The following is a 24,820-nucleotide window of genomic DNA, read 5'->3' on the forward strand; positions in this document are numbered from 1 at the left end:
TACAGAAAAAGCATTTAGGATTCTTCATACAACCAAGAAAATTACAGACAACCCTGACCATCCTCTTCATGATACTGTCTTGGGAAAACAGAGTTTCTTTGGTCAGAGGCAATCTTCAGATTTGCTGTAATACAGACTGCTACAAGAGCTCTTTCCTGCCAACAGCATTTTCTCTCTGAGGAATGTGACTTAATATGAATTACAAGAACATTAAATTTCCCCTTGGGTTCAAAAAAGTAGTTTTGAATTTAAATTATCCGTTGTTATTGGCAGTCATGCTAACTGGCCTTATCATGGACATCGCTAAGTCCCGCCTCCTGCTTCTGATTGGTTGTTTCTATTTATCACTGGTAGAAGGCAGAAGCTTTTTACATATAATCTGTCTCATACTACACTATCATGACATAGTGGCATTTTATAAGAAAAAACTAGACTGAACTACAGAGAAAGTTTACGACTCTCACTTACCCAAAGTTCGGGATGCATCTTCCTCCAAATGAGGGATCCCTTTCGGTGTTGCATGCCATAGCTGGCACAGTAAGGCCAGAGCCCAGCACTTTTAATTAGCCGAGCTGTCCTGGCATTGGATGGGAGGTGGGGGACACACACAGTGACGAGTCATCAACATCACCAAAGGGTGTGGTGCTGCTTGCTGCTGCGCTGCACAACTAAATCTTGCACAATAGAATTGGGTGCATACAGATGTTAATAAGAATTAAGTGGGGAAAGAAATCTGTCAGGTGGTGAAGAAACTAAAAGTAGAAGTAATTACCACTGAAGTCAGCAGTAGAGGTTGAATGAGTGTGAGGGGGGTGAAAATTACTGTTGCTATGAAAAAAGGTAAAGTTAGGGGGAAACAGTTTGGAAGAAACCATTCCGACATCCCTGCATGTGAGGCGCCCACCCCACCTCAGCTGTATAGTGAGGAGCGCCCAGTCCAGGCAGCCAGCAACCAGCGCGTCTCTGCCTACCAATAGGCATGCTCGGCTCAGGCTCTGTGCAGTGCTCAGTCTCAGCAGCAGAAGCTGGGCGCAGGGGAACTGCGACGCCGAACATCCTCCCAGGTATGCTCCGTCCGCCGCTACGCCCTTTTTTTATCCCTCGCCTTTGCAACGTGCGGCATGCAATTTCTACCGCTCCTTCCTAATGAATGGGGTGTTGCTGTTGCTTGGTGTGATTATTTCTCCTTGTATGCGTGTGGCTCACGTAGCCTCCACGATTTAGGCTCGGTAAACACAGTAAGCAGCGAGGACGCATCTGCAAAACCTCGGCAACTTGCACACGCCTCAAAATGCTCTCCTGTCGACAGATGAGCCGCCGCTGGTGCTGCTGGTGGCGGCGAGGCGGGGATGGTGCGCTCCCTCATCCACCTTTTTTGCGTTTATTTACGGGAGGGGGGCGGGGGGAGAAGAAAGCGTCTTTTTTTTTTTTTTTTTTTTTTTTTGCACCCCGGTTAGAATTTCTCGTCAAATGTTTTCAACTTAGAGGGCGTGTAGCTGCTGGAGATGTTCCTGCAGGTGTTGGGGTGGCGGTTTAAAAATATAATCTACCAAGCTGTCAGTTTTCATGCAGACTTCGCTGCAGCAGGCTGTGGGGAGGCTAGGTCATGCTGTATCTATAATGCATGATGTATCAATCACAACAGTGATGTTTTATTGATAACTGGGCTATGATACAACGGATCTATTTCAGTTCATCATTCATTCATAGCTACAGTGACTTATCCAGAGGAGGGATGGCTTATTTTTTGCTTCCAATTAATATCTTGTGCTTTGAATGAGTTAGCAGAGGCAGTTTATTTTTATGATCTGCTCTGCTCTCTGCCTGTCACTAGGTAGGATGTAGGTACACTCCCTTAGCTGTTAGGGTGGTGCTGCCTGCTAGTGCTGATGTGTTACAGTGGCCCCTACCTGTGCATGCAGCCTTCCAGGCCTGGATATCTTCTCCTGTCTGGAATGGCTGCCTCCAGCCAATTAAAAAAAAAAATTGAAATTTTAAGTTAAAATTCAATTTATACACATTAATACTTAATAAAGTTCTGTCTCATTTTAAGTTGTAAAATGAAGTGTATAATAAGAAATTAAATCAGTGTTAATGTCACTAATTAGCCTCTAAATGATTCAAGCTGCAGTTTTACACTTTGTGTTTTGTCCTCCCCAAAACGCAGAACTTTCCCGTCTTTCTCCTGAGAGCCGTCCCTCCTCGTCCATGTGGAGAGACGACTTGTGTTGTGGTTACTCCTGGTAGTTTTGTTGTTGCTATGCAAAAAGAGGCTCATGTGCCACATTTCCGCTGCAATCATTTGAAGCTGTGACCTTGTCAAAACAAAAAAATAGCCACTGTGTATCGTTTTTTTTTCTTTTTCTTTTTCTTTGCTTCTGCTCCACTACTCTTCTTCACTTATTGATCATCCCTGCTTTTGGATTTCAGCCCCCCTCCACACACACACACAAACGATCCACGTTGATGTGTTTGCAGCATTTTCCAAACTGCTTACTAGCTCCACTTTAGCAAGCAGGAGTAGTTTTAGAAGACTTATAAGTTTTGATTTGAGGATGTTTTATGTAGATTTGGGTGCAGCTTGTGTGGTTTGTGGTTTTGAAGAGGCGTTTACAAAGCCGTTAATCGTTAACCATTTTTCTCACATTGCTGTCCTTGGAAAAATGGTCAGTAGGGATTTTTCTGCTGAGCTTCATTTATATACATATACATCTGGACTGTATTAATTAGCCCATGACAATTGGCTGAATTAAATGTTGCAGAGAAATATGCTTAGCAAACAGTATGTGTGTGAACTCCCACTCTGGGGGCAACTCTGAACTGCCAAGTGGACAAAGTTAGGGGATGAGAAATGTTAAGGTCACTGTAAGGTCAAGATGAGAGAAAAAATCATCTAAATGCCATTTTTATTCATATTTCAGACATTTTGAGTGATTCATGGTGAAGCAAATTAGATTTGAATCTGCTTTAGGTCATTTGTGTGATTTTAGAGACGGTTTCTGCATGAACAGCGATCTGGGCGAGTCCTTTTCTCTGCACCCGATGTCCATTGTTTCGTTTTCACAAACGTATTAGAGGTTTCAGGAATCAAATTGGTGTTTTGGAGAACAAGTCAGTCCAGTTTTTTGCAGTTGTCTCAATCAAATGTGATCTTGTCGTTGCACATGATCTCTTTTTGTGTTTACAAATACATAAATCTGAAACTGTGTTTAAATAAATCTATTTTCAGTGCAGAATAATCACATTTACAGTGGACCTCAACCTCCCATGAATAGCTAAAATCCACAATTACTTGATATTCCCTCAAAAAATGTTTATAACTACCCAGTTTTATAGTTCAAACACCAAATATACTTTTATACCCGTTATTATGCAGAGTGGAAACTGTTTAAGCACTACGGCAGGAACTAATATCTGCAGTTTTCCTTATCTTTTAGAAGTACAACTAATCAGTGCTAAGGTAGATAAATCACAGTCCTAGATTGGCTGCTTTCCCAATGCCAGCCAATATCAAGTTGAATTGTTCCTATGTTCTTCAGCTTCCCAAGCGCATTTATTTTGAATATTCTATATGCTGCATGAAAAAAAAAATCTGCAAATAAGCGTATTTTCTACAAATAATTTGGAGTTAGACTCCACAAAAACTCCACAAATGCTGATCCATGAATTAGAAATGTGAATATTTAAACCAGAGGTGAAGCAAAAATGTTTGGATCTCAGAATAAAAATGTAAAAAAAAAATCTATTCATTTAGCGCCAAATAGGAATGTAATGATTACATTTTTTGACTATTAATGTTGTTCTGGAAGGTCGGCCATTTTCGTCAGATATGTTCAATGCTGCCTCTTGGCCAGGACTCCAGGTTTTTAATCTCAATGGGTTTATTAGTAGTAAAATAAAAGTTAAATATAAAATGACATATCGAAACTACCACTGCTTGTATAAATTTTTATCTTGGTTATCATTTAGCCACAAAAATGTTTTATAATGTTGGAAATGATCTGGTGTTGGTGACATTTTTGCAAAATCCCAAATATGCTTTATCATTTTGAATAAAATACATTACCTGCAGTAAAACATTTTTTCTGTCCTTTTAGTCTCGTAAATATGTTTTATTTATATTATATTAATGCAGAAACAAATTTTCTGCTTTTTTTTAGATTAATTGTATAAAGTAGAGCGTATAAAGTTGATACACTGTAACAATTTTCTTCATCAATTGGTGAAGGAATATATTTTATTGCATAAAAAAGCAAATGTTTAATGTAGATTTAATTATTTTAAACTTTCTTGGTTTTTGACACACTAATTAGGCCTATATGTCACAGATTGGTGAATCTTCAACAATGTAGTGAGAAAAATAAATAAAAATCCATAAAAAATGCAATAATATGAATCATTAATCATAAACTGTGAGGATTTTTTTAGGGAATGATGTTTATTTTAACTACTTGACCCTTATTTTAAGGGCTTGAATTAATGAAATTGTACATTAAAGCTGACGTATGTGATTTATTTTCATTTTCTGCCAGAAAAACTCAATCAGTTTCATTTCCTTAAACATTATAAGTGTAAACGTTAGTTGAACTGACATCAATTTATATAAAGTGAGCAAGCATTATTAATTTAACTCATTATTGGGTTTCTGCTTCTTGGATTACACAATAATGCAGCAATGATAGTAAAGCAGAAAGCGCAGCTCACTCTGCTTACATTTCTCCAGGTAATGTCTCGTCTTCTCAGTCCAAAAAACAGGCAGATAAAATAAGAAGTGCACTCTGCAATAAAGTGTGATTAGTAAGAAAGTTAACAAATTGATGTGTTTATAAATGAATATTGGGCAAAAGGAGTTTGGTGACAAAAGTTTACTAGTATGATCAGATGTAAAAACATAAAATGTCCTAATTTTTGACATTGTTGAATAGAAGCAGCCTTTCAGTAATAAACCGTCAGAAAGGGACAACATTTTGTGTTTGTAAAAGGATGTTAGGATGCATTTTATTCAGGGTTTCTGAAGGGTTCAATTTTGAGTTTTGCTGCTTTTTCTCTTTTTTGTTATACTTATTATTCATGTAGACATCGAAAATACTCCTAAATTTAAGATATTTACAGTTCTACAAGGATCGGGGTGAAAACAAAGTGAAAAAGCAGCTGAAGTCTGAAGAAATCCTAAAAAAAATGTTGCTCATGTTCATTTTAGCACATTTAGATCTTAAGTCCAGCTGCTGGGAGGGAAAGTGTGAAACCAATTCAGCTGTAGGTTAATTGACGTAGTTTGAATGAAAACCGTTTCCATTGGTTGTTATAAATTAAATAAAGTATTTGCCTACATTTTGTAATCTTTGACATAAACCTTCACTGCTTTGTGTTGCATTTCTGTGAACATAATTGAAATGATGTCACTATCCAAAAATGCTTATGTGAGCAAAGCCATTGATTAATGTGTTTCAGGTTCATAAGACATCCGCTGTCATCTCCAGGCAGGACACACTGTTACGGCCACTAATTAATATATCAGACAGGCAGGGCGAACCGTGCATTCATAAATCAACACACAAGCAGACGAAACACACTAGCAGGTACTTAGCAAACACGGGGTTCATAAAACATAATCTGTCTTTTTTTTTCTGGCCTTTTTGCAGCACTGACTCATCTGAATCGCATGTCTGTTAATAAACAGAGAAATATTTGAACTAAAGGAATTGTTTTGTGTATTCCTGAACCAGTTTATCTGATTTGTATTCAATCTGATAATGGTATAGATATTATTGATTGATTTGTGGATGTGAATGTATATGTAGGAGTTCTCTAAAATTAAAAGAAAGGGTTTATGTGTATATTCCATTTTTTAAATTTTGCAAAGGAAATAGTTCCACATATTTAGAAAGATGCTAAAAACTACAAAATAGTTTTTTTTTTATTGTTGTTGAACAGCTTAAGAGATGCATCAAAGGTTTTGTTTACTTTTTTGGTCTTTTTGTGGAAAATTAGATAAGAAAGTTCAGAGTAGATCAAACTCTGAACTCTGGAAGGTTTGTTTGAAATCTACTTTTCATTAATTTGACCTGAATGTGAATGTCCATTACAAAACCATGAACACATTTACTTCTGAAAGTGTGGATTCTCAGAGTTCTTCCAAATCTCAGAATTTTCCATTTATAATTGAACATTTTTTAGATCAATCTCAAAATGTATAATTTTTTTTAGCAGACTTTCAAATCTAAAATATAAAAATGTGAAATTTTCCATTTGTATGCACCAAAAAAAAAAAAAAAACGATTAAAAAAGACAAAAGAAATAAGACTGTACAAAGCTGTCAGCAAAAAGGTCATAATGGGGATGAGTTTTGGATTTTCACCAGTAGTTTTTTCCAACTATCACAGTTAAACCATTTGTAAAGTGGGAACAACCTCTCATTTTCTCTCTCTCTTTTTTTTAAAGAAACTCTTCTGGTCCTGTAAACATTTGTTCACGTTAACTGAGCCCAGCCCATGCGCCACGTCTTTAAAACTATTTGTAAAATCCTATAATGTCCTGACGCCAGTAACGATGTTACATTATTCTGCATTCTCACTGGTGTTAAAAGATGGTCCTGCGTACCAGAAGCTGCAGTCCTTTAAAGCGAATGAAATGACTCTTTCACAGGAGTTCAGGGCGTGGCTCACACATTTTTCAACATCCGCACTTTGGAGAACGGATTTTCAGATTCATTAATATGCACCTTTGTAACTTGAAGCTGTAAGAAACATAGCAGCAGTTGAGATGTGTAAGAAATAAAAAAGAAGCACATCATGTTGAAATTATGTTCATATTTCAAATTAATGTTATTTTGGTGTGCTCTACTGCTGCAGAGTTATCAAATAAATATGTAATTCAGTGCCTTTATGTTTGATTTAAAAAAAAATAATGTTTTACGTCTATTTAGCACTACTTTTTGTATCGGCTGATTCAAAACTTCAAATATCTGTATCATATTGGAACAGATGGATAGCTTCTCCCAGAGTATCAAACGCAAACTGGAAACAACCAATCAGAGCCAGGAGGCGTGTCTTAGTGCTGTCCATCATGTCTGCAGTTTTCCTGTGATAGTGAGGTGTTTTTCCGCCTTTAGCGCATTTACGAGTTTGATTCTAAGACCCGGTCTTTTCATTGCTTATCTGTCTCTTAACAAACTGTCACTGCATGGTGTTAGTTTTAGCTAATATATGAAGAAAAAACATCTTCTATAAAATGTATATATGGTAGCTTTAACTTAATTTCTGAATTTCAGAAGGAAGAATTTAGCTCAAAGCTTTAAACATAATTTTCTAAGGGACAGCTTCAGCTGCTTTCTGTTACATGTCGCTTCGCTGTTCTCTCCCCAGTGATGGCCTCTGCTGAGCAGCCGTGCTCCAGCTTCCACCAGCACCACTGCGCATAAGGCAACACACCCACCTTTGCCCTCCCGCCCTGGAGTGAGAGAGACGGCGCCATGTACAGCGTGGAGGACCTCCTCATTTCGCATGGATACAAACTGCCCAAGAGCGGCCCTCCGTCTGCCGCGCCTTACGATAAGCGTCCCGCTGACTGCCAGCGAGAACTGGTGGACAGCAGGACCGGCCGGGGGACGCTTAATGGGTACGAGGCGGAGAGGGGGGCGTCCATCACGGGCATCTACGGCAGCAGGCAGGCGCTGGTGAAGGGCTACCCCGCCACGGACGAGAGCGGGGAGAGGAACCTGCGTCGGAAAGAAGCTGGAATTGGTATCCTTGGTGATGTGCAGCTCCTGGGCGATTCGCTCGCCACTGATAGTGGGTGAGTGATTTCAGGGTTGCCAGATCTGTTTCCAATCCATTTCTCAGTTCAAGCACAACGCAAAACACGTCCAACTTTCCCACCCCTCTCCCCAAGAAAGCCCAAACTTCAAAATCTATAATGTACGACTGCATAACAGAGTTATTGTAGATAAAGAAAGGAGCAAATTTCCACCAAAAACTCAAACATTTTCGGATTAATCTAAGAAATTTATTTTTAAAAACTGTAAATTTCTTAATTCCAAAAGTTGACAATTTTCTATTATTTTTAATTTTTTAAAGTTTTTTTCTAGCAAATTTTCAACTTTTCTCAAATATTTCTGAGATTAATAAAAAAAAAAATTGGTGAAAATGTTTGTTTTTTTTCAATGTCCGATGGCCCTAATATGCTGTCATAATAATGAAACTCATTTTAATAGTGCCACATATGGCCATTATATATACAATCTAGTTTCATGACCTGCATTTATAGACTTGTGACAATTCACAAAATTGTTCAACTTCTGAAACTCAGAAATTTCCTCACCTTTTCTCGAAAATTTCTGTGATTAATCTCAACATTTCTGAGTTTTCTGGGGGAAATTTACTCCTCTTGTTTCGCAGTCATAGGCAACACTGGTGCCTTTCCCTCTCTTTTTTCAATCCGCCACGCCCCTTTACCTTTTCTTTCTCCTTTTACTCCCTCCTCTCCTCTGCTCTGCTCTCTTCTCACTGGGGCCCTTCAGTGTTGCATGCAAAACTGAGTCTGCACTGCGTAGGGTTTTTTTTCCTCTCTCTTCTGCTCTCTTCCCCTCCTTGCAGAGCTGCAGAACACTGGCTGCAGCAGCACCGCCGACTTATCTCCAGCTGGAATATGAGGGAATATAAAAGGTGCTTTTAAGGCTTCTGCAGATGCAAACAGCAGCACTAGTCTGCCAGAAAACCTACAAAGACTGAACATGCCTGAAGACAGGCGCGTAATCACTCCAGTGTAAACACTGGGACACTGAATCCCACCCAGCACGTGCTCTGTGATGTAAGCATGTTGCTGGGCAAGTGTGCACAGTGCGACTCCCCTCAGCCATACAGTAGCATATGCTGCTGAGGATGATCCATTGACTTTGCTGCTCACTACATTGACTAACAGTGGGTTTTGTGCAGTGCAGATATTTGATGGAGCTCTGCCCATGCAGTGTTCTTTTTAAAAAAACGAATATGCTACAGTGGGGAAAATACAGATGATTGGATTGTTATATTTAAACTTTAATAAGCAGTAACAGCCCACACTTGGTGCTTAATTATAGTAAAATGACATAAGGAAGGGTTAAATGTGCTGATGGGAGTTATGACCTTTATGTGTTTTCTCTGCTGTACAACATAAAAGCTAAATTGTCTGGATTACTGGAGGAATAGCAGAAATGTTTAACCAAAATGCAGCTGAATGAAAGGGTAAAAACTAGATTTATTTTATAAATACTGGGGGAAAATGTTGTTCTGGTCATAACGACTAAATTAAATTGTTACTCACTAAATTTGGAAAAGCATCACTTTTACTGCACTTAATAGGAGCATGCCTGCAGCATGAAAAATGGTCAAATAATTGTAATTTCTATTTAAATTTTTTTTTCAATTTTTTTGTATTTGTCAAGAAGTGTATACTGTCATTATTATAGTTTTCCATGTTGCCATTTTTATGGTAGTTGATTGCTGTGAAACTCAAATATTTAGAAAAATCAAAGTTTAACTTTAGTACACTTATTTATTGAGTACTCAATAAATAATCCTCCCATGTTAAGTAATATTTAAACAAAATCGCTGGTCGATTCCCAATGATATTAGATAGGTTTAATTAAAGCATTTTAATATGTGACAAATTTTACTTTGTTCAGAATTTTTTTAAAGTATAAAATCCATTCATCACTTCTGGAAAATGTGACATTCGGAGCACTTTGAGTCTTGTTGAGATTAGGGTGATGGCAAGGAGGCATTCATCAAAAAAGTGAAATGATAATAAAAAAGCTAGTGATAAGAATGTTTGTATTGCCTTTCCCATTATTATATCTTAGTATTTGTGTTTCACAGAAAAATAAGTGTCAGCAAAGAAAATAACACTTACAGTTTCCATTTAGCATTTCTCAAGTCTTGACAACGACAAGAACATTTGGAAGTCAGATAAGACAAAATTAAAGACTTGGCTTTCCTGAATGATACAGATGGATCAAGTTTGTGTGTTTCCTGCATTTTATTCCAGGTTTTGGGTCCAAAGTAACTAAATCTGGTTTTGCCAATTTCAGTAGAGGCCGTTGGCTCCTGTAGCAAAAAGCGATCATCTGATCTTGCTTCATCTTTGACAAGCATTGATTTTATGTAAGAGGGTGAAAAGCCTTTCAGAGCTTTGTAAATAAATAGTAACAAGTGTCTCTCAAAGACCAGAGAGGGACAAAGCAATCCCATTTCACGATACAGCTTCTGATGATTTAAATAAAACTGAACTATTTCATAATAGTTCTTTTATTGACTTTTGAAAGATATCTATTAGGAAATCAAAACTTCTTGATTGAAAGATAGATAAATCTTTTTAATGTTATTCACCCCAGAGGTATGAACATGTTTTGGCTTAATTGGAAATCAGGAAATAATTTCAAGGAATTAATAACTGACCTGGAACTGAAACATCTGTCCTACCATCACAAACAGGAAGTCAGCTAACTGGTACCAGTGCTTGTTACCAGTTACATAGAAAACTTGGAAATAAAATTGCTTTGACATCTACCAGAAGACTGAAAAAGAGTTGCCAGTACACGATGATTGAGAACATATGATCAAATCAAGACAGAAATGGTTCATAAAACACAAAATCAACTTTTTTCCCTCTGCCCTCTTGGTCTTCAGATCTACATCTTGTAGAAAATCTGTAAAAAGAGCTGAAGAAATGAGTGCATCGGCTAATATTTTTTTAATAGTGAAAATAAACAATCTTCTCTCACTTGAGGTTATGCTTGCCTCACAAACGACATTCATATTGTCAAGTGTGAAATATGTTATTTATTGAGCTTTTCATAAGTTTACAGGAAAGGTTTTAATATTTTATGATGTTTAAATAAAAAAGGAAACGTCTCTTCAGTTTCTCCAAATGTATCTCTTGCAGGATTAACAGCTTAGAAGCAGAAACTTGATTTTTATGTTGTTTCAAAGCACACACAAACAATCCCTTTTCATGCATTTCTTGAAGGCGCAGGGATTCATTTTGCAGAGTGAGGTCTGAGATAAAACAAACAGAGGGATAAAGGGAGATTTGCTTTTACATCAGATCAGGTAATGGGATAGTTTCGCAGTGATTTTAAAAGCCACAGTCGCCGGCCAGATGACCATTTTCCAAGATAAGGTCAGCACAATTTAATATGCAGATCGTTTTGCAGTAGCATCACAATTTCATGATGTCTTCAAGGGACTTTGAAACCGCTGACTTGAGCAGTTCTATCTCATATGAACTGCCTCTTCTTGATTAAGTTGTGTTGGAAAGCAAGTAATGCTGAAGCCAAAACGCTTCCTCTCGACTGACATGGACATGTCATTTTTCATATTTAAAGCTGCAGTATGTAACTTTTATGAACAATATCTTTTTACATGTTTGTCTCATACAATATCTTGACAACATAGTATGAGACAATTAATCTGTGAAAAAATAAAGCTCCTCTGTCTTTCAGTGTTTTCAGTGCCAACTAGAAACAACCAATCAGACCCAGAAGGAGGGTCTTAGTGCTGTCAATCATGCTTGTACTATGCTACAGATTCTTTCTGATAGCAGAAGATCCTTCTCTTGGCCCTGATTGGTTGTTTTTAACCAGAAGCAGTGCATTACTTCAGATGACAACAGCAGCTCAGGGAGAAAGTGGACAAGTTTAATCTTTTCGCAGATTATCTGCCTCATAATATACTGCCACGACATGTGGGAATTTTTTTTTTAATTTAAATTACATGCTATAGCTTTAAATGTAATGAGTCTTATCCATTTCTATTTTTACTGAGATTGACAAGCCAGTTTTCCTGGAGTCCAGGGCAAACATTTCTATAAACTAAGAATATCATTCAGGATTCAGTCCTCTTGACTCTCCCTTTGTACTTTGTTTGTATTTACAGGTTCTATGATGTTCCTAGTTTGACTTATTCAGAGCCACTAAGCCATGACGAGCGAGATATCTCCTATTGGAGGAGGCGGGGCCAGGACTTCAGCATCCTTCTGGACTACGCTGATGGCAGGGAGCTGAGGGCCTCTGCTGGGGCATGGAGGCCGCAGGCCCTGATCACAGCAGAGGAATACCGGGCCGAGAGGCAAGCGCAGCAGTTATGGGAGGAAATTTCCTGGCTAAGGGACCCGGATGCAGGTCCTGGTCAGCTAAGGGTAACTGGAGAGAGGAAGTGCCAAAGCCTCGGGACAGAGGAGTGGAAGCCTGCTGTGGGAATGGGAAGGCAACTGTCAGATGGCGATGGGGAACGATGGGCTAAGGACCAGTACCGTCTAAGGACACCTGAGGGTTTTTTTCATCCTAGAACTAAAGCAAAGTCTCAGTCACTCCCAAGAGTTTTGTCACCTGAGGGAACAGACTGTAGAGATCTCATACTATCAAGACCAAGTCTACCTGATAGGCAAAGGTTTAATAGCACTGTTTTCTCTGGGCCCTATAGTAGGTATGTTTATGGTGGTGGCAGAAATGGTTGGGGTAGGAATATTGGTCCAAGCAGCCATGTTGCACTTTTACCAAAGCCCAGGTTTAGCAGGCCTTTAAAGCCTCCTTCATACGAGATACACCAGCAGACAAGGGGTAGCGCAGAAATGCTTGCTATAGAGCAGGGTGCCAAACAAAAAGACAGATCTATCTATTATCCAAGGAGTGGGGATCTGAGACACGACTATTACGCACAACACTCTGCCATCACTGGAATGGAGCCTCCTGGCTACATCCCACCTCCGTCGTATAAAAGAGCCCCACCTCCGAGAGCGGTTTCTGTCAATCGCAATGAAATGATAAACTTAAGATGGAGGGCAGAAGCTTTGCAGATGCCCAGCTCAGATCCTGGAAGATGGCTCTCCAGACAGGGAAGCAGCTCATGGGTGGGACATTATGGAGAACGCAGTGCGTCCTATCGAAAACTGGTACAACCTGGGCCTGATGAACAACCGGTTCAGGCTCGGCAGTTATCCATTGAAGACCCAAGAGTGAAACAAATCTCAGGAGGGCCTGGCGGACATTCTCTCACCGACCTAGATAAGCTCCGTAACATCAACAAAGAGATTCAGTTCGCTAAGACTCTAGGACAATCTACACATGATAGTGCCTTTCCTCCCCAGCAGGGGCCAGCTCCTAATACTGAAGCCAACAAAACCGCTCCAAGTGACAACGAGAGTAGTAACCGATGGTGCAACAGGGGTATTAAAAAGAGTGAAAGTGTAGGTCCTGAACAAAGCCGTCCAATTATTTTTCCTTCATCTTTTCTTGGCAAACCACCACCTCCCCCATGTAAACCGGCTGACCAGGGTGTATCTGAAACTGTGACGGAGGTTAAAAAAGTAGAACAGCATGAACCACCGGAGAAAGAAAAAACAAAAAATCTAAAAAAGAGACTAAGTGAAACCATCTTTTGTTTAGTGTCTGTTCCTGTTACTCCGCAGCTCACCGGGACGATCCGTGATCAGAATAACAACAATGAAAAATCTCCGGACCCAGCAGGCAGTCCTAGTGACAACAAAACTGGCCACCTAACAAACCAAAGTCTCCAAAGCACATCCTCAGCCGAAGCGGAGCTGCAGGCTCTAACTGGTAGCTTCGCAAGCAGCAAAACAAGTAGTAGGGCGAGCAGCAAAATGTTTAAGAAATTACCATGTAGACCCCCTAAGATCAATCATTATAAAGAGTTGAAGTTATCAGGAACTTGGCCTGCAAACCAATATCGAGATCAGGAGACACAGACAAGCCCAGAGGCTCGAAAACCTGCCCCTGAAAACAAGGAAGCACAACAGGAACCCGTTCCTCCTGGCACTGACGTTGCACCGGACGGCAGTGCTGTAGTAGGCACTGCCTTCAGTTTTCCTATCAAGGGAGTTAAGAGCCTGAAGCTGTCAAGCAACAGCGCCTTCTCTCTGACCTCCACCTTCTCCAGCCAGCTGAACAAGAGCACCGCTCAGCAGCCAGCAGTCCCACCCTCAGGAAATGTGGAGGAGGCCAAACCAGCAGCGAGCAGTGAACAGATTTTGATAAAACCCACCACGCAGCGACCGTGGGATGCTGTCAAAGAGCTGGAGAGCATGAAAAAAGAAATCCAAGATCAACAACAGCAGCAGATCAGCAAACAGCAAAGTGTTGACAAGTGCATAGAGGATCTCAACGAGGCCTACAAAGACATCTTAGAGCTTGGCACTGCCAGCAATAAAGTCCCAAATGGTTCGGTTCAAATTCCAGAGCGTATTAAAATCCGACTGACATCAGAACCTCTCAACAAGCCCAGCAGCCTTAGGCGCAGTGCAGTAAGCTGGTCTGTTGACCCAGAATACCGAGAAGTGAAGAGCGCCTTCTCTAGACCTGCAACAAAGTCAGTAACGTTCAGCAAACAGCTTAGAGAGGAACTCCCAGTCCCACCCCGGGAGACAGGATTCAGAGAATACAGGGTTGTTGCACATCTTTCCCGAAGACGGAGCAACGATGGCAGGACAGTTAAGCTAGACCTGCCTGATGAGCCTATCGAGACGCCACTTTGTGACTTCAGTCCAATGACGCACAACACTGCAGCGGAGGTGCCATGGGCGGATAGACAGCCCATGCAAGATGCCTCTACGCTTACCAGTCCTCCAGATTATGAGGACATATGTCAGACTTTACGTCAATCTAAAGACTCTGCAGATGGAAACAGAGCGTCCACTGGTCAATCGAGACCTAATGACACAGAGCCTCTTCAAGATCTCAGTGGCGAATCTGAAGAGGAATGCCCTATTTGTAAAAGAGAGCTTGAGAATCAAATGAGACAGGGTCCGTTGCCTCCACTTCATGAGGAGAACAGCTCAGACAGCTCTGCAAATCAAAATGGCAGCCCACCACAATGTGCTACCTTAGAAAGTCCAGGAAAGGACTCAAAAGCTGAGGAGCCAAAAGACTCGAGTTCCAATCAGCCAGGGACCGACCTCAATCCTGAAGCAGTGGAGCAGCAGTCAGTGACGCGAGACGCTAATGTTGGTGAGAAAGATGGAGATGCTCAGGCAGAAAACTCAGGCACAGTTGATCCTGCTGAGGGCAAACCAGAAAACGAAGCTAATGATGATCCTTCCTCTGGATCTACAGTGTTACAAACTGATCTGCCTGCAGACTTACAAGCGAATGAGGAACAGCATGCTAATGAAACTGTAGCTACAAAAGTAGAGTTAAAAGAAGAGAAAGAGAAAGCTATTTCAGGAGAAACACCTGAAGTAAAAAAGAAAACGGTAGTGAAAGGTGAGAGGCAAAACAATACATTGCCTAGAGAAAAGAAGGTGCAAGAGAAAAAGTCGGTGTCTGTCCCAGAACTTCGCGTTGGTCTGCGAAGTCATCTGGGACGGGACCATCCAGGGTTACCTGAGTTTCCGCCAGATAGACTGCCACTTTCAGTTCCTCCAAACCTAGACCGTAGATTATCACTAAGCTTGGAGGGGGAGAGGCGGACCAAGGGCCCTTCCCAGCGAATTGAAGCATTGCAGAACAAACTGGCTATTTCTCCAGGTCATGTGCCGGTTGAAAGACTTGCTAGGATGAGGGAGGTGGACGTTATATGTCGGGTGAGACGCCTGAGCATCCGGAGTACTGACTCTGGGGAGGGGGAAGCAGAAGGAGAGGGCAAGGAAGACCACGGGGAGGAGCTCCACCGAGTACCACAGGAGGGCAAGGAGAACAATCAAGAGGTCACACATTCAGAGCAGGGAGCTGAGGAGTCAGTGTTGCAAGATGGACAGAAATCATCTCTCTCAGGTGAGAATAAAAATAGCTCTAAGTGAATTATGTGCCCACATAAATACCCATTCGTAAATTGTGATGCACTGCAAAAACAAAATCTTATCAAGCATTTTTGGTCTAGATTCTAGTACAAATATCTTAGTTCACTAATTTACAAGTAATGTTTATATTGATGAAAAGGTTCTAGTTCTACTGGCAGGTTATTTTACTTATAGGAAAATATCTCATTATAAGTTAAATAATCTGCCAGTGAAACAAGTCCTTTTTCACCAATATTAAGTAATTTTTGATTTAAAAAGTATTTTTGGTCTAGATTCTGGTGCAAACATCTTAATTCACTTGAAATAAGACAAAACTAACTTATAAGTAACTATCCAACAAATACAGGACTTGTTTTTTAGTCAATAATACAAATGAAAAAGTGCTACTTCCTACTTCTTGCTGAAAAGTTACTTGTAAGTTAGCTTGTTTTTATTTCAAGTGTACTACGATATTTGCTCTAGAAACTAGACCTAAATACTTGGTAAATTTGTGTTTTTGCAGCGTAATTTGAGTGAGTACATACATATTTCTTCTTCTAACTCCCAGAAACCTCTGATCCCAGCCGAGGGGGGACAAAGTAGGAAAAAAAATCTGCGTCCATCGTTTCCATCTGAGGTTTTTAGCTCCAACACTGTGACCTGGCTGCCTACTAGAATGCCTTCATCTCATCTCGACACTGAAATGGCCTTCTTGTCCGACAAGAGCATTGTGTACACCTTCACCTCCGGCGCTGCATTGACTACTATGAGTGCTGTTCCACTGCCAAAGGGAGGAGCCCTGCACACCTGCGGGGCAACTTCCACTCCAGATCCCTCCCCAGCCTGCCTAAGCTGACTTCCCACCTCCCCCTCTGCCCTCCACTCTCAACCCCATCCTCCTATAGCGTTTCTACTAGTTAGTCTTCTCGTAGCGGCTTGTCCTTTTCTATTCTATCCTCTCTCGATGCTTTTCTCATTAGCAAACATTATGCAATTCTGTCATGCATACCAGAGCTTCTAAAGTGCGACTAGCGAAAAAGACTTTTTGCATTCTGAACAAAGGTTTTTGTTTACCGGGGAGCAGTTTAAGGATATGAATGTAAGTGTTTATGTTAAAGCCAACATAGACGTAGAAGGGTTATTTTCTCAAACCTCTTTCTGTTGCATTTAAACTACACCAAAATAAACTAAGATTGTGGTCAGGTGACAGCTGTTTTTAGAACTGGACATCACTGTCTTTGGCTCAAGAACTGTTTTGCTTTTCAGAAGAGATAAATGCGCCTTTCTTCGTTTTTTTTTTTTTTTTTAAGATTTGAAGACATTATGCCCGCTCTCATTGCTTTTCTACACTCTCCAACCTTAACCCATAGATCTCTTCAGTGAAGAGTTACTCTACATTACATGACATGAAGGATCAGTTGTCCAAATATTTGTCACATTGGTTCTACGCAGGACAGGAAGAGTTGCCTTTCTTAACCACCTTTGTAAATCCTGGTCGGATCAGGGGAAGACTTTAAATTCAACCTGATCAATTTAGTGTAAAGTTCAAATTTCCAGGTAATTTCAGGAAGCAATAAAGGCACAGATAGAGTTGGTGATTTCGGAAAAAATTAGAAATGAGCGTAGGGATATAGAGCAAAAAAAAACAAACAAAAAAACACAAAAAAACAAGGAAAAGTGGAAAAAAAGATATGTAGAGCAATATTGTTGTATTAACAGCCCAGTGGTGTAGTGGAGCTACCTGTAGGAACCATCGTCAGAAGTTTTAATGTGAACACATCATCCAGATCATATTACAGGGAAATGGAGTCATGTCAGGGTATATGGGCGCTTAACATAGGGTGGGTGCTTTTCTCCATGATATATATCTATCTTCATGCATCTGTGAAACAACATTTCACTGAGTATTTATTTTTTTTAATCATCAACTTGGTAATCGGTTTGCATAATTGTACAAAATAAAGTATATTTTAAATATTTTAAGAGAAATTTTGTATTTAACCATGGAATTTTATTTCTCCGCGCTGATATCAAGCTAAAAGTGTCATATCTATGTATAGTATCATATTGAGAGTATATGTAATTTTCTAGTGCTTTAAAAAGAAAACCTATCATTTCAGAAGGATGACCCTGTTGTGTGCCTTGATCACACGATTTGGATTCAGTGAGTGATAGGGTTCATCACTACAAGGTTTAACAGGACAGAAACTTTCTGATTGTGCCATTATTTAAGATTTGATAGTGCTTTTTCATACGCTAACAAAGTCAATGTTGAACGCTCTTTGTGATATTTGACTCATTATCCCATCAAAGTTGTATTTCCTACATTGGTGGTCAAACATGCCCTGTGTCTTTATATCTTTGTCTTTGTATGTCTTCCAATTCATGTACTGTTGCGTTGTCGCTCCTCAAAACATGATAAGAAATAAAATTTGGATTTCTTTTGTTTCTTCTCCCCCTCCCCACCCGTCCTTATTTCCCTCTCTTTCCTAAGTACTCTGTCTTTCTTTCATTGTTCCTCCCATCACACGGTGTTTTCTTTCAGTGTGAAAATGTTCTGCTGTCACCGGCATCAATTGCACTACAGGATACAATGCAATATGCTACTTTAGGCCTCATATCTGCAAAACGTGCAGGCTGAAATTCTGCCATATTTAGGATTTTAGTCCAATTCTGATCAAAAGTAATTTTGCAGTTATGTGGGGGTTTTTTTTTACATCAGCACTATTGCACTGTTGTGACTCTATTATCACCAGAACTGTAGTTTAAATCACTCATCTCTTAACACCTAATCGTTATGTAGCATTTTACAGCTGTAGCATTGGATCAACTCAGAACCTTGTCTTGGTATTTGGGCCATTTCTTGTAAATTTGGACCGCTCATGTCGCCTTATTACGTGTGCATTACATTGTACTCCAGAGAAATGCCAAATATTAACGTACTAAGCACTGTTCACACCGTAGATTTTAATTTAAAATGTTTTTTTTTGTTGTTTTTTTTACAAAATGACTCGCTGACCTGCCGCTCCTCTGACTGGAGCAGTGAAGTAGCATTGTGAGCACTTTCTGCTCTTCATACGCTTTTAACCAGATCATAGAATCAAAACTGTGAAACTCAAATAAACCTGAGAGTTTAACTTTAAAAAGGTTCAGGATAAAATATATTGCTTGAAGTTTATAATCAGTATACCAGGGAGGACAAGCTGGCTCGCCTATATCTACTAACATAATTCATCTTTGATTCCTTTTGGACACTGATAGGCCTTTGCTTTGGTTGTATACTAAAACTGCCCCAAACAACATTTTAATTATTTCTCTACATGCGCACCCACCCTCTCTCCAATTGGCATGTCGGGTACACTTGAACATAGTGTCATTTGACTTTTTGTACTACAGGTTATGTGCAGACATGAAGTAATTATGCACACTTGTAATATTTTCTATTTTCATATGAGATTTAAGTGCTTTTTGTACTCACCAACATCTTTTTTTCTTCCTTGCATGGAATGCAAGAGAGTGGAGAAAAAAAAATGTTTTTCATAAAAGTATATTTGCATTTGGTACTCTTAATAGTGAAACCGGTGGGCAAGACATCATGTTTCATAATTTCATTTACAAAACTATGCCAAGTATTTAAAAGCTATTTTTAGAGTAAATCAAAACAGAGCTCATTCATTTTCCTTTGTTCCTTTAAGACATGCCTTTACCTTTGTATCTATAAATACGAGCATAATCCATAGTCATATGATTGTGCTACTGTTGTATGATACTGCAGTCTGATTCATAAATAAACTCTTTGCATGAAACTTTTTTGTTTGTGGTTAATTTTTGCTTTGTATAGTTTGAATCAAACGTTTGCACACACTCATCCTGGGCATAAGTTTAATATTAATTTGGGGTTTTTTACTATTTGTTTGGGGGGGGGGTTCTTTTTCTGTAGTGACAAATATTTCAACTTATGTGTTGGAAAAAGTATTTGCCCCTCACATTTGTCACATTTAAATGTTTCAAATCATCAAGCAAATGTTTATGTCAGATGGGAATAATCTGTGCAAATACAAAACACAGTTTTCAAAAGATCAGTTTGCCTGACAAAGGTTAAAAAAATCTGACTAACCTTTCCCTAGGCGAAAAGTTCTTGCACCTTAACAGGTTTTGTCATATTTTGTGGGAAGGACTGTTTCCACTACCTTGTATTGTTTCTTTCACATCGCATCGCTGTGCAGGATGGGTCTTTCTGTTGAATATTCAAAATCTGTTTTTTCATCATTTGGAGCTCTGATTTACCTTTCGAATACATTTCATGAAATATTTTGTTTATTTCTGGCCTTCATCCTGATATTAGGCAACAAATATCTAAATTAAACCTAAAAAATTATTTTTGTTTTCGCCTAATAACTGCTGGATCAAAGGCTAAAACACCTGGAACAAGCTGCTGTCCTTTCAAGGTTTATTCCAGAAGGTGCCCCAGTTTCTTGACCTGTTTCTGATGTTCTACCTACACTGAGATTTTTGAATTACATTAGCTCTACTCCCCCTACTTCTCTGTTATTTCTGTAAATATTCCAACTTTTTAAACCACAAACTGACAGTAAAATGTGCAAAAACCGTGAATCTTTGGCTTTAAGTTTTTTTTTTTTTTTTTTTTTTTTTACATGATAGATTAGTTGACCTTTGCCACCAATATTTATGATGTTGAAACTCATATACATAATCCACACTTTCATGGATTATTTCAACCTTATTCTATTTCAGAAAAAGACTTTCAGACATTTTGGCAGAAATGTTGACAGCAATAGTGCTCAGCGCTTGATTATTTCAAGGATGATAAAAATTGATAAACTTCTCATATTCAGGATTATTGTAAAACCAGGTCATTCCAGGGGTCACACAATTCCTCCTGCCTCCACATTTGTCTCTCTCTCTCTTTTTTTTTTTTTTTTGCAATTTTCTTCTCAGTCTGAAAGAATGAGCTTTTGTTCTGCAGACCTCATTAACATCCACTGCTTCATATCTAAAACTCACAGCAAAGTTGTTGCCTTGCAACACAGATGAGAGTCAATTACTTGGCATAAAAGACAAATAAAGTCTCATCCCCCTTTAAAAAATACTTTTCAGTTTGTCTTGTTTATTTTCTTACCAAGTATTTTTGTATATTTTCTTATAAGAAAATAACTTATTAGGTCTGAAATAAGACAAAATTAACTCACAACTAACCTTTTAGCAAGATATAGGAGTTTGTTGTGAGTGAATAATCCTTTGATAATTTAAAAAGTACCAACACCACTGATAATCTACCACTTTTCACAAATATAAAGGAATTATTCACTTAAAACAAACTCCTGTATCTTTCTGAAAAATAATTTGCAAGTTAGTTTTGTCTTCTTTCAAGTGAACTAAGACTTTTACACTAGAAGCTAGGCAAAAAGACTTGATTATATTTTAATAAGTACGTGACTTTTAAAGGTAGGCAATCTACTGCAGTTCTGTAGTAATGCCACAAGAGAGAGACAAAACACAAATAAACAGAAGCCAAAACCTTAATTTTAATCATTCCTCTGAGCATCGAAGGCGATAAGAAAGTTAAGACACCGGCGAATAATGATCTGTGCAATTGTAATTTACAGAAACAGTTACTGTACCCCCACTGGCTGCTTTATTAGGTACACTTTGATTGTAGAAGGCTCGGCTTTATTTAAGGGCGTCTTAAAATTAGTCTGGGGTTCAACTGTAGAGGCCACCAGTGAGAAAATTTTAAGATTATTTGAGATTTTCTTTGGTGTTTGTCCTGTTGGACATAACCATCAGAAAATTTTTCATTGTAAGAAAATTATGTCAGTAATAATTTAATACTGATTAAAAATACAACATTTTACAAGGAAATTTGTACCATTGTTGAACCACAATAATGGGTCACAACCCCCCCAAATCTATCAGATTTGAACACCTGTGCACATAGGTAGAACTTTTAAAACAGTATTTTATCAATCACATCAAAGTAGTTTTTGTCTGTGTACTGTCAAATTACAAAAAAATGTTTAACATCATTTTTTATTTTTTTATTTCAAGAAGTACCTCTCCATTGATGAACACGTCGAAGGAACTGAATCTTCGTCAACATGACAGAGTTCAACATGCTAATGCGCCGCAGTCACAGAAATTTTGAGAAAAATAGTAGAACATTATGGTCCAACATTGTCAGTGGGATGCAATCTGGACAGCCGTTTACAATATCGTTAACAGTGGTATATAATGTATTATATTTCCAAAACCCAAAGGAGTCTGCAATAATGTAAGAAATGGATCAAAGCCAGCAGCCATTTTATGTCAAGTTGAATGTAACTGTAATCATCCTTCGTCTGCACAAAGGTAATTTTTTATTTATTTATTTTTTGTCATAACATTGGTAGTCAAAACAAAGATCAATAAGGTAGTTATGTTTGATTTTATTCCAATGGTAGTTCTATGGTGGCATAAAAAATGTGCTGCAGTAACTGCGGCTTTCCATGCAAGCTCCTTTTTATGCTTCTTTTTATTTTTAAGCAATTTCCTGAAGGCATATTTTTACAAGCCTGTATTATTTAAGTTACTGCTCACCCATTTTGTACCTGCAAACCTTTTGCATCCAACACAGTGTTCACTCTCACATCGAATGAGACTGTGCTGCTCTTTCTCCCTCTGGCTACAGAAGATTTGGACTTTAACAATGATTTCTTGTTTTTTTCCGCAAATAACCTTACAGACCTGATGTACAACTGGTTGGAGAATTTTATTGCCTGTTGTATTTGCCTCAGTGTTGGCTTACAAGCCAAAAAATACTTAAGAAATGTCTGGGGTAACACATTGAGTTCCACTGCTTCTGCCATTACAACACTTTTTGTTGCTTAGACATGAATATGGTTTGTCAGAGGCTTGCTCTACTTCTTCTACTTTAAGGCAGTTAGCAAGCAATACTTAGATGTACATTACTGTCATCTACTAGAATGGAGTGTGGACCGGGATGGTAAACATCTATTACACAGATTTTAAAACTTACAAAAGAAAATCGCAAGATTCAGAAGTGGAAAGTTTGTCCAAAATGTCTTGCATATTCAATTGTAATTTATTGTTTTGTGATCTCGGTACCAGTTCCCTTCTCTCAATAGAATATTTGTTTCGCTGTTTCTCCTTGAAAACAAAAATCACATTTTTCTATAGGATAATTTTTCACTACATTCTGCCACAACCGGCCCTTTGAGGACATTTGTGATCTTGATATGACCCAAAATAAAAATGAGTTAGTCACCCATGCTTTAGGTGGTCCACTCCTAAACAAAAATCTTCATTGAACCACTTTTTTTTTTTTTTGTAAAACCATGCAAAGCAGAAAGCTTTAAAGTTTTGCCGCTGTGCTGCAGGAGCTCTGTTGTGTTGGTTTGAGCAGCTGATTCGATCCCCCTGCGCTGGAGGTCTGATGCTGCCTGGCTATTTATGGCAGCTGCTCCTCCATCGCGCCTGCTCCCTTCACTCCATACATGGTTGCTGTGGGATGAGGTTACCACAACAATTTTGGGACATGCTCCCAAACCTCTTGGAAGCATGTTAGATCCATCTAAATGCCATCAGAGCAGGATAACAAAACTTCTTCTGCAGGAAGGAGCAACATCAGGACAACTATTTCCACTTTTTGGAGTAGTTTGAGGATTTAATTGCAGCATCTTTTTTTTTTCTTTCACTTTAGCACTCTCCTGTTAACGCCGCTCCTGTTTGTTTCATTTGCCTCTCCCTTTTTCATTTTCTCCTCTTGGCTGTTCCTGGACAGATTTATTTCTCCCGGTGCCACAGAGGACTGGAGGGAAAGCACCCAGGCTATATTTGTCAGTCGCTGTGGTTGGACCTTCTTCATGGTGGATGATCCAGGATCCTTCATTTGTGGTTTTCTGCTCACACCTGCAGCTCCTGACTCCTCACCATTCCACTGAGGAACTAAGGGTCTATTTGGTTTTGAGGACAAATGAACTCCCTTTATTACTGAAGGAATATCTACTCGTAAGTATTTTTCTTTGGTTTCTTTTAAATTTTTCATATGCAAAGTGACCTAACATTTATTTCAAATCATCAGTTGCTTCTTTCTCTCACATGTTTTTAGAAAATATTACAAATTTACAAAGACATTTAATATAAAATACTCAAGTCACAAAGAACAATTTTCTAATGGGCATAATTGACAAAACAAAGTTTGAATCACTTTAACAAGACAAGAATTTGACAATGTGAATAAAAAATCTTATACAATCTGTGAATTTACACTTAAATCAGTAATTAGGCAATTTCATAGTCTCTCCTAACTTGTTGGCAAACTTTAGCTGTGTTAAATTTAACATTGTGTTCCAACCGAGTTTCCCTCTCCTCGTGTCTCAAGTGACCACAGAGGTATTAGCATTCCAAGCTGCAGATTATAGTCAATTGGTGGTATGCGAGTGCAGCTGATTTTACGGGGTGTGTGTGTTTGCATGTGTGTGTGTGTTCGCCTTGCATGTTGTTCCAACATCATTTCCCCACAGTTTTGTTTTTGTAGCCCACATATGACTGTTTGCTGCTCGGTCATTGGTTGCTGAGTTGCACCTGCTGTTTCCCATCAAAAACAGGAGGACAAGTTTACAGGCTGGCCCCACACTTGACCCTCTGTCACTGAATGCCCCTTACATGAGATCTGCGCTCGCTGCAGACATATGCTCATTAAACCCATTTCTATGAGCCCCAAACCATCAAGGCAGATAAATGCTCAAGTTCTTTTGACAATGAGAGTACTTTTAAATTTGATTAGATGGTTTTGGCATAGATCAATTAAAAAGGTTTTAAATTGTTTAAAACAACAGTAGTATATAAAATATTTTTTTTAGCATTGCATAATGTTATAATGTTATTCCCTAATCAAAACCATAATTAGAGCATTGCCTTGATTCTTTCTTGAATGTTTGTTAAATCCTTTTAATCTCCATTCAGCTGTGAAAAACACCTAGGTGGGCCGAGCTCCACGTAAGAGACACAGCTCCTCCCTGGAGCTGCAGTT

At 38.9% G+C, this 24,820-nt stretch overlaps 2 protein-coding genes across 3 annotated transcripts in view; both read left to right on the forward strand.

Moving 5' to 3' along the window:
- Window positions 1-928: 928 nt before the first annotated feature.
- On the forward strand, window positions 929-18,223 carry LOC122841500 (junctional protein associated with coronary artery disease). Its single transcript, XM_044134828.1, has 4 exons — window positions 929-1,064; window positions 7,365-7,794; window positions 11,913-15,763; window positions 16,337-18,223. The coding sequence occupies exons 2-4, from the start codon at window positions 7,472-7,474 to the stop codon at window positions 16,369-16,371; spliced, it is 4,209 nt and encodes a 1,402-aa protein (XP_043990763.1). The 5' UTR covers window positions 929-1,064; window positions 7,365-7,471; the 3' UTR covers window positions 16,372-18,223.
- Window positions 18,224-23,329: 5,106 nt separating this feature from the next.
- Window positions 23,330-24,820, forward strand: part of svilb (supervillin b) — a 56,265-nt gene continuing 54,774 nt past the window's right edge. The window contains exons 1-2 of one of the 2 annotated variants that reach the window (XM_044134527.1): window positions 23,330-23,624; window positions 23,704-23,796. The gene's annotated coding sequence lies outside the window, so the exon portion shown is untranslated. Of the gene's footprint in view, window positions 23,797-24,820 lie in introns of both variants that reach the window. The other variant, XM_044134526.1, reaches the window with a different exon arrangement.

This window comes from Gambusia affinis, linkage group LG12, assembly GCF_019740435.1.
Source record: "Gambusia affinis linkage group LG12, SWU_Gaff_1.0, whole genome shotgun sequence".
NCBI classification, from domain to species: domain Eukaryota; kingdom Metazoa; phylum Chordata; class Actinopteri; order Cyprinodontiformes; family Poeciliidae; genus Gambusia; species Gambusia affinis.

What these genes read in the sequence shown, in the direction of transcription:
- LOC122841500 (XM_044134828.1), top strand. Translation starts at nt 7,472, where the DNA reads ATGTACAGCGTGGAGGACCTCCTCATTTCGCATGGATACAAACTGCCC. An exon ending in TCGCTCGCCACTGATAGTGG is followed by an intron (nt 7,795 to 11,912) that starts GTGAGTGATTTC and finishes TTGTATTTACAG; the next exon opens with GTTCTATGATGTTCCTAGTT. An exon ending in ACAGAAATCATCTCTCTCAG is followed by an intron (nt 15,764 to 16,336) that starts GTGAGAATAAAA and finishes TCTAACTCCCAG; the next exon opens with AAACCTCTGATCCCAGCCGA.